At 40.7% G+C, this 10098-nt stretch overlaps 1 protein-coding gene across 2 annotated transcripts in view; it reads right to left on the minus strand.

The window, feature by feature from the left end:
* Positions 1-5061, minus strand: part of EDA2R (ectodysplasin A2 receptor) — a 72800-nt gene extending 67739 nt beyond the window's left edge. The window contains exon 1 of one of the 2 annotated variants that reach the window (XM_032619941.1): positions 4955-5061. Coding sequence is in view for 1 of the 2 variants with exons in the window: in XM_032619942.1 (XP_032475833.1) it covers positions 4955-4997 (43 nt within the window). In the remaining variant the exon portion in view is untranslated. The remainder of the gene's footprint in view (positions 1-4954) is intronic. The other variant, XM_032619942.1, reaches the window with a different exon arrangement.
* Positions 5062-10098: the final 5037 nt, after the last annotated feature.

Here is a 10098-nt window from a genome sequence, read left to right on the forward strand (position 1 = left end):
TCTCATTTCTGATTTTTATTAATGTTCTTTGGTCTTGCCCCACATTCTCTCCACCCTGTCCAGTTTACCAACTATCTGGAATAGTTGTATCTCTCTGAAGATGTCAATAAGAACAGTGCCTTTTCTCCCACAGCAATGTAAATTCTATCATGTACACTATCCCTTCCTCATAGGCCAGAAATATCCTAAAGAAACAGACATACAAACTGATGAGCATTTGCAAACACAGCTCAGGGCTACTTATCCTTCCAATCTGAATGGGAGAATCAGTCCATAGAATGAAGCCTGTCTGTACAGGATGAGATATTGATGCCAAAATATTTCTTGCCTTTTATTTTTTAGGCTTCCTAAGAAAAAGAAAGGTGGCGGGGTAGTGGGGAAAAGATGAAACTGATACAACAAGAAGCCTATGATTGCATATGTAAATGCACATTCTATAAAACAATGTTCAGAATTGTACAATCTTAGATGGGAGCTTAAAACTCATCTTAGTCCCAGCTGCCTGTTGTCCAATAAAGAAATATCATCCATATCTACTTGAACCCACCTCAAGTAGAGTAACAGACACCTCAGTACTCATATGACAGCACATTTCATTATGGTTTGTTTTTTTTCTCCTCTTTGGTAACTGACTAAAACTTCAAACCATCAGATAATTGAAAACATATTCTCATGGAATCCCAAAAGGATTCTTCAAGACAACCTAACCTCATTCCCTTGATGCTCCATATGGGGAGACTGAGGCCCCTCTAGAAGGGATAAAATTTCCCCCAATTCACATAGTTGGTCAGCACAGAGCCAGGACTAGAATCTAAAGTCTCCAAATTTAGGGCCCAGTGCCAAAATTAAAAAACAAAACAAAACAAAACAATACTGACATTGGAGTAACAAAAATCTGGTTTCTAGTTTTGTTCAGACACTTACTAACTAAATGGTCTCTAGCAAGTTTCATCTTCTTTGAGACTATTTGGCTACCTGTACAATTAAGACAAGAGGACCTGGACCTTCCCTAGTTGGGGTGAGGAGTCAGTGGGATTATGGATTTGAAAGTACCTGGCACACAGTGGGAACTTAAGAAATAATTTACAAAGGAACTTGTCACATTCACCCATCCTGTTCCTTTTACAGTGTTTCTGATCACTTTGAAGGTACCACCATCACCCCAACTTATATAGCTCAAAGCCTCAGAGTCTTATTTGACTTGACAGCATGCTATAAGAGAAATGATGAAAGAGCTGGGCTGTTTGACTTGGGAATGAAAGATGAATGGGGATCTGTTTTATGGTTTTCAGATCTCTGAGGAACTATCATGGAAGAGAATGAGCAGATTTCTCTGAGTGGCCCCAGGGAGAATGACTAGAACCTCTGGAAGCCAAAGGGAGACTGAGTTCAGTTTAACAAAAGGAAGAACTTTTGCAGAGTCAAGGCTTTCTATGAAGGGAATGGACTCTTTCAGAGATCAGTAAGTACACTCCCTTTGAAAGTATTCAGGCAGAGACTAGCAAAGGTGTTATAAGGTGAAGTCAATTGGGGTGAAAGAAAATTATGATTCATGAACTTTCTACTATGAATTTTCTACCTACTATGCATCAGAGGTTTTAGATACTAGATAATTTTAGACACTAGATAATTCACAGGGATTATTTCTTTTAATCCTTCCAACAAAACTATGACATGTCTACTATTCTCCCTTCAGACTGAGTTTTGGAGACGTTCAGTATTTCTCACTGCGGTTACTACTGGTATTATAAGTGGGTGGTGCTCAACATCACTAATCATTAGAGAAATGCAAATCAAAACTACAATGAGGTATCACCTCACACCAGTCAGAATGGGCATCATCAGAAAATCTACAAACAATAAATGCTGGAGAGGGTGTGGAGAAAAGGGAACCCTTTTGCACTGTTGGTGGGAATGTAACTTGATACAGCCACTATGGAGAACAGTATGGAGGTTCCTTAAAAAACTAAAAATAGAACTACCATAAGACACAGAAATCCCACTACTGGGCATATACCCTGAGAAAACCATAATTCAAAAAGAGTCATGTACCACAATGTTCATTGCAGCTGTATTTACAATAGCCAGGACATGCAAGCAACCTAAGTGTCCATCGACAGATGAATGAATAAAGAAGATGTGGCACATATATACAATGGAATATTACTCAACCATAAAAAGAAACAAAACTGAGTTATTTGTAGTGAGGTGGATGGACCTAGAGTCTGTCATACAGATTGAATTAAGTCAGAAAGAGAAAAACAAATACCATATGCTAAGACATATATACGGAATCTAAAAAAAAGGTTATGAAGAACCTAGGGACAGGACAGGAATAAAGACTCCGACATAGAGAATGAACTTGAGGACATGGAGAGGGGGAAGGGTAAGCTGGGACGAAGTGAGTGAGTGGCATGGACATATATACACTACCAAATGTAAAATAGATAGATAGTGGGAAGCAGCCACATAGCACAGGGAGATCAGCTCGGTGCTTTGTGACCACCTAGAATGGTGGGATAGGGAGGGTGGGAGGGAGACGCAAGAGGGAGGAGATATGGGGATATATGTAAATGTATAGCTGATTCACTATGTTGTAAAGCAGAAACTAACACACCATTGCAAAGCAATTATACTCCAATACAGATGTTAAAAAAATTAAAAAAAAAAATAAGTGGATGGGAAGAACAATAGTTTGCTGTCTCAACCTGGTTTGTACTAAATTCAGTAGTACTTCATTCTTTGTGCAAAAAAATCCCACTCTCAACACGTATCTCTAAATGCCCTGTGGATATCGTATTGATCCTGGTTGGGAATGATGGATAAATAATATGCTTAGTATCACAGACAGCAGGTAAGTAGCAGACCCAGGACTTGAATAAGCTGTGTCTAACTCAGAAAGTAGATACCCTTTCTATTTGTACCATCCACAGAAATGGATGGAATTGGGATTGGAATACACAACCTTTTAAAGTCTAAACCAATCCCAAGAGATAGTGATTCTCTCATATTCCTCTCTTTTCAATCTCATATAATTTATCAACTTCTAAGTTCTGCAGATCCAACTTCTGTGATGTATTGTTAAATTCATTGCCTCCTTTCTATTCCCATAGTCACTACCTCAGTTCAGGGTCTCATTCCCTCTCTGCATCTAGTTTATCCACATCTCATGTTTTCCTATTCCAATTCAGTTAACTCATGTTTACCAGATTATTCTTCCTGAAATACAGATTTATCATGTTTTCTTTAGCTCAGAAACTTTCAATGATTTTCCACAGTGTGACGAATTGAACAGAAAATCTAGCATTCACAAGTCTTCCACAGTTTTTCATCAATCTACCATGTCAACTTTAACTTTCACTTTCCACGTAATTGTACTCTAAAATCCAGTTCAGCTGGTGTTCTTTTCACATGCCCTGAGTTTCCCTGCCTCCAAACAGTTGTTCTTGTTTTTTTCCTGGCTTGGACTGCCTTCTCTCCTGCCTCCACCTGTTGAAATCCTATCTGTGTTTCATGGCTCATCTTAAATAATAATAATATTTAACATTTATTGAGTGCTTATTTTGGTCAAGCCACTGTGCTAAGTGTGTGCAAGTATTTCACATGGATTATCTAATTTAATCCTCACAAAAACTTGATAAAATAAGCTCTATTTTTATATCAATTTTAGACTAGATTAAAACAAAATTCAGACAGGGGAAAGTAATTATGCTTGTCCAATGTCACACAAGTTAATAAATGGTAGGATGGGATTTGAACTCAAGTAGTCTGGCTCTGGAGCCCTGAAAGATGATACAATGTCAAAACACAAACAATCAGAAAACACTTTCTGATTTACTCTGGCTCAACTAGATGTGATCCTTACCTGACAATACCAAAGCATACTTTAACTGGACCTTTAAAGTTATTTTGTGTTATATTTATTTATTCTTATACCCATGATGAGGTCCCAGTGGGCATAGACTATGTCTTAGGCATCTGTCTGTCTCACACAGTGGTGGCACAGAGTAGGTGCTCAGTGAGTCTGTTATGTTGAATTGAAGGTATGTTGAGGTGAAAGAGGGGACAGGAGAGTTATGTAGGGGAAGATGCCCATACTCCCCTGCCTTAGCCACCCTGCAATGGTTTCATACTGGTCAGCACTGCCAACACCTGTCCAAACAAGACCTTGCAGTCTCTGCTTCCCCAGCCTAGTTTCTGGCGGGTCTCTACTTGTCCCCCAGTTCTCACAGCTGCCTCGGCCTTTTGGCCAATGTTTGATGTAAAGCAGGATCAAAATATCACTGCCTTGGGCTGTTTCCAGGAGTGAGGGATCAAGTGAAACCCAGCCGGGTGGGTGAGACTGAAAGCCCCCAAATAGAGCTTGCAAACTCTTTACACAAGCCCCGACTCGCCCAGGGGCCACGTGGGTAGGCCAGCCACTCAACGTCCCTCGGGATGCTTCACAAATGTGATCCAACTCCTCCCTCCCTCCCCTAAGCTCCTAGCCTCTTTCTCTTTTCTCTTCCTTATCTCCTAACTGGAGATACTCAGGGTGTTTGGGCGGGTCCACACATGTTCCCAGAGGCCATAATGGTCCAGTATGAGCCTACTCCAGGGGAACTGGCTCACCAAGGCCATCAGGATATTAGCTCAGGTCCATGGCACCCTACACAGCACTCTCTGGATACAGATGGATGGGGAGACAGACAGCCACAGGACACCTTCCCAGCCATTCTGACTTTGTAGCACCTTAGCAGGGTCATCCTAACCTGATCCTGAACTCCCATCTCTAGGCCCCACAGGTCCAAGCCACCTTGCCATGCCAGAGGGTGTTCCCACACTTACCCTGTAAATAAATGTATGGATGGATCTTGCTCCAGTGACGGAATTCCTGGACAAACGTACCTCAGCGCAGGCCAGACATCCCACCAAGCCCTCACTTCTCAGCTGCCAGTCTCCATACTACACTCACAGTAAATGAAATTCGTTACAATCAAAGCTCTGCTCTGACTCATTTCACATCCACATGTAGCAACAACAGCCAGAACCTATTCTCTTTTCCTTTCATGCTACGCCTACTTCTCCGCCCCCATGAAGCAGCTATTGGACCACTTGAGTGTCTAGGTGTGGCTACACAAAGAAGTTTCACCCCTGACAGTGAGAGTGGGGGAGGAGTTGGGGAAGAGTGGGTGAATAGTGACCAAGCCACACCTTTGGCAGGAACTGAAAAGCTTCAGGGACTGAAGCAGGGAGAGAGGTAATGGAAGCAGGAGAGATTGTGGAGCTGAAGTTAAGATCTGTGGTGTCAAGGGAGGATTGGTGTCTTCATGGCAGAGTGTCACTTCCTCATATAAGCCTCACTCATCAAAGTCCTGCCCTGTCCACTGCACTCTGTTTATTTTCTTATTGGCACTGAATTGTAATCTGTAATAATTATTGATTAAATTCCTTGATTGTTTAATGTCTGTCCTTTCCCTTTCACTAATTGGTAAGCATCATGAGCTAATACTTAATAACTAACACTTATGCAACACTTGCTATCTGCCAGTCACTCTTCTCAATATTTTACATATATTAGCTCATTTAATCCTTATAACTACCCTAGTTTTATTCACAATTTAGAGATAAGAAAACTAAGGCATAGAATGATTGCCCAATTGTCAAACAGTTAGTAAGTGACAGGGCTGGGAAGGAGTCTGGTACACAGCAGAGGAATAAATAAATTAACTAGAGAACCAAGTGTAAACGACAAAATGGGAGCGGTCAGAAAGACTTTGAATATGTTGAACTTAGCCAAAGAGCCCTACAGATGAAGAAATATGAGCTGGCAGCAAGAGGACCTTTTAGCCTGGGTGTACTCTCCCACCTGACACAACCCTGCTGCTTTTTATTATTTATTTACTTTGCCTTTTAGGTTTTCAACACAAGTCCTTTCCAGCTAAGTTGGGAACATTCTTCAAGGTCAGGATTAGGGGCCTTTCAACAACCCTAGCCTCAAGAGTTCAAGAGCTCCCCCTCTCTTGCTCCCTATGAGCCATGTCTCTCTCTCTTTTTTTTTAACTTTATTTTTTATTTTTGAAAAATGTTTATTGGGGCTTCCCTGGTGGCGCAGTGGTTGAGAGTCTGCCTGCCGATGCAGGGGATACGGGTTCATGCCCCGGTCCGGGAAGATCCCACATGCTGCGGAGTGGCTGGGCCAGTGAGCCATGACCGCTGAGCCTGCGCGTCTGGAGCCTGTGCTCCACAACGGGAGAGGCCACAACAGTGAGAGGCCCGCGTACCACACACACACACACACACACACACACACACACACACACACACACAAAGTTTATTGGAGTATAGTGGATTTACAATGTTGTATTAGTTACTGCTATACAGCAAAGTGAATCAGTTATACATATATCTACCCTTTTTTAGATTATTTTCCCATATAAGCCATTAGAAAGTGTTGAGTACAGTTCCCTGTGCTATACCTTATTATTATAACCTTATTAGCTATCTGTTTTATATATAGTAGTGTATATATGTCAATCCCATCTCCCAATTTATCCCTCCCCTGCTTTCCCCCAGGTAACCATAAATTGGTTTTCTACATCTGTAACTCTGTTTTCCATTTTGTAGATAAGTTCATTTGTATACTTTTTTTTAGGTTCCTCATATGATATTTCTCTTCCTCTTTATGACTTACTTCACTCAATAGAACCATGCCTCATTTTAAAACTTCTCTCTCACTGGTATCTTTATTATTTACCTTCCACCTTATGTCCAACCCTTCTACCCCACAAACATATTTGAATTCTTCCCACTGCAAAATAAAATCTCCCCCACTGCCTCCTCCTAAAATAATAGCCTCATCTCTCTTCCTTCCTCAGCCAAATTTCTGGCCAGAGTAGTCTCCACTCACTGTTTCCATGTCTTTACTTTCCATTAGCTTCCCAATTTATTGCACCCTGGCTTCCAGCCCAATGTTCTTTCCCTGAGATCACAAGTGACATTTTTTACTGCCAGATTTTAGGGAACATTTTCACTCATTTTCGTATTTATCTGCAGTTTTTTTCCAGTGCTAGCCACTCTTTTCTTTGGGAAACATTCTTTCTTGTGTTGGAAAACACTACTCGGCTCCTGGTTTCCCTCTGTTTCTCTAACCCTTCTTTCTCAGATTGTGTCACTGAATATTCTCCAATATCTCATTCTATAATGTTGGTGATGCTGGGGCCCTCACAACACTTTATACATACAATGTCATTTATCCCACAGAACAACTCATAAGTATTATTTTCCTTATTTTATACATGTGGCAACTCTGGATCAGACAAGTTAACTGAATTGTGCAAAGGTACACAGCAAGTACAAGCTTAATCTAGAACTATAATTAGTACCTGACTCTAAGCATGTTACATCATGCTGTCTTGTTCCAGTGAGTAAGGACATGGCATAGCAATAGAGTGGCTTTGGAGTCTGAACTGGGATCCCAGATCTGTCACTTAAAATTTGCACGCTGTGTGATCTTAGACAAGTACTTTAACCTCTCAGAGATTCAGTTTCCCTATCTATAAAATGTGGAAAGAAACAAGCTTGCTGGGAAGATTTGAGAGGAATATATATATAGACTTCCGAACCCAGTTCCAGACACAATAACTGAGATCTGTTAGAATGATAGTGGTAATGAGGACTATAATTATCAACCTTTTCCCCCTAACTAATTTTCCTACCTTTTATTGTTAGTCTAACCTTATTAGTCTATTTTCTTGTCACTAGTTCCTAATTTTATTTGTTTTTGCCTGACTCAGTCCTCCTCTGAGAGAATGTAATTTTGACTGAGGCAATTAGCCAAACTCCTGTGTTTTCTCTATGCCCTACCTTCTCAGGCGTAAGATTGGAAATTCAGCACACACCAACCAGAACGCTGTGCAACTCTGACTCTTCTACACATGTATTTGCTAATAATATTACTTTAAAACAATAGGTAGCATAGTCCTCTAGAGTTCTTTACACAGGTATCTCATTCAATTCTTATAACCATGGGAAGGTGCCATTACCATTACCATGTCAATTTACTAATTGGAAAGGGCAGAATTACCATCTCTTGGATGTGTACTATATGCGGGCACTGAGATAGGCAATTTATATGTTATCTCACTAACCCTTCAAGAGCACTTCCATGATCTGGTGATTATTACATCCATTTTAAAAATAAAAAAAAAATTTGATATATAAAACATTATGTGACATCCAAATGAGCACAGAATTGCTAAGCAGTTATTGAGATTTGAACTCGAATTTTCTAAGTCCAACCCTGAAGTTCTTTTTAGTATACCATGCTATTTCTCACCTACAGACAGCCTTGTGGGGACAGAAAACTATCACTGTGGATGCAGAAAAAGATTTAGGTACTTCATTCTAAAACTCTACTTATGGGATGAGGGCCATAGGGCTTTGAAGCAGCATTTCTGCAAAATATTAGGATTGTTTAGGTCAGTTCAATTTCAAAAGCAATTCACAGCATGATATGCCTGGCACAAAAATAAATAAATAATAAATAAATTAATAAATACATAATAGGAGAAATAATGACAACACTAAAGGGTACACAATTGTATAAAAGATTCATAATCATATAAGAGATGTATCTAGTGTCCGAGGGCAGGTTCTAAAATTCTTATTCTTCTTAGCCTTTGTGAGACATCCAGACACTCATTGCATTGCCATCACCCACCACTATGTTTGGTTTGAGAAGACTCAAGAGGACTTGGTCACTTTCTGCCAACATCTGAAGGGCTGTCACAGGGTAGAAGGAACTGATGAGATTTGTATCTTAAGGGGGGAAAATGAGCCCATATGGGTAGAATGTACAGGCAGACACATTTATACTCAGTATAAGGAATTGTTTTCTAATAATCACAGTGAAGAGTCAGGTCAGTCTCCAGGGCTCCAGATAACAGTCTTTCCCATTTATCTTCACTAATATAATATTACCAGCCTGGAGTCGGCAGCTAAGGTCATTTTCCTCAGTGTGTGCCTCCAGCCTGCCTGGATTCAGAGTGATTCCTCTAGGGGAGAGTTTAGACCTAAGATTCCTTTCCAGCCATCTCTCAAGACCTCTCCCTAGCAGAGCTTTGTGGGCTTTGGCTGTGTTTCCACTCAGAGTGAGGTGTAAGTTGGCCTCTTATGGGAAAGCTCAGAAAGCTCAAGGCAAACCAGGAAGGCTAGAGGAGGTAGTGAATGTAGGCTTAAGTGTAGAATCTACAGGCAGAGTTACTACTGAGGCTCAGGAAGCAGGTCTCTCCAGATATATCCCTAGAAACCAATCAGCACCTAGGATGGAGGTGAAGGCAATTTTAGGGCCTGGACTTAGAGATAAGGGTAGGGCAAAGAGAAGAAGTTGCCAGAAAAAATAACTGCCCAGTCTTCTTGGATTTCCAACTATTCTTGAGTACTCCATATTTCTCCCAAGTTACTATCAGGCCCTGTTCTAATTTAATTTTCATAACAGCTTTATTAGATAGGTACTATGATTATCATCCTTAACTTTCAGATGAGAAATCAAGATAGAGTGGCTAAGGAGTTTGTTCATGGTAATACAGCCAGAAAACTCAATGGATTCAAGAACTCTCACTCAGGTCTCTGGCAGCAGAATCATCATTACCTGGAAACATATTTTCAATGCAAATTCTCTAGTCCCAGCCCAGATCTAATGAATAAGAAATTTCCAGTGTTAGGCCCAGAAATCTGTGTTTTAACAAGCTCTCTAGGGTGATTCTGATTCCAACTCAAGTTTGAATACCACTGTTCTAAAGCACTAAGTGAAATAATTTCTCTCCTTCCCAATTAGAGGGTCCTCCCATCTTCCCTGCACAGCTATTCTAAACTTCTACATTTTCCCTGAAGTCCCCACTTTGGCACCTAGTTATCAGTCCAGAAAAATGAACCCCTAACCTTATCATCAAGAAACAGATGCTATTAGGTATGAAGTCCTTCCACCACTTTCCCTTATGCCAGTAAGTTTCTCTCTCCATCCATCCTGGTCTTTCCTCTTGGTGGAGAGGAGGAGAGCATGAGCCTCTTCTGCTTCCCCTGTTCCCTATGGACCATGCTTTATTTTTAACCCCTCTC

Source organism: Phocoena sinus, chromosome X (genome assembly GCF_008692025.1).
Source record: "Phocoena sinus isolate mPhoSin1 chromosome X, mPhoSin1.pri, whole genome shotgun sequence".
Lineage (NCBI taxonomy): Eukaryota > Metazoa > Chordata > Mammalia > Artiodactyla > Phocoenidae > Phocoena > Phocoena sinus.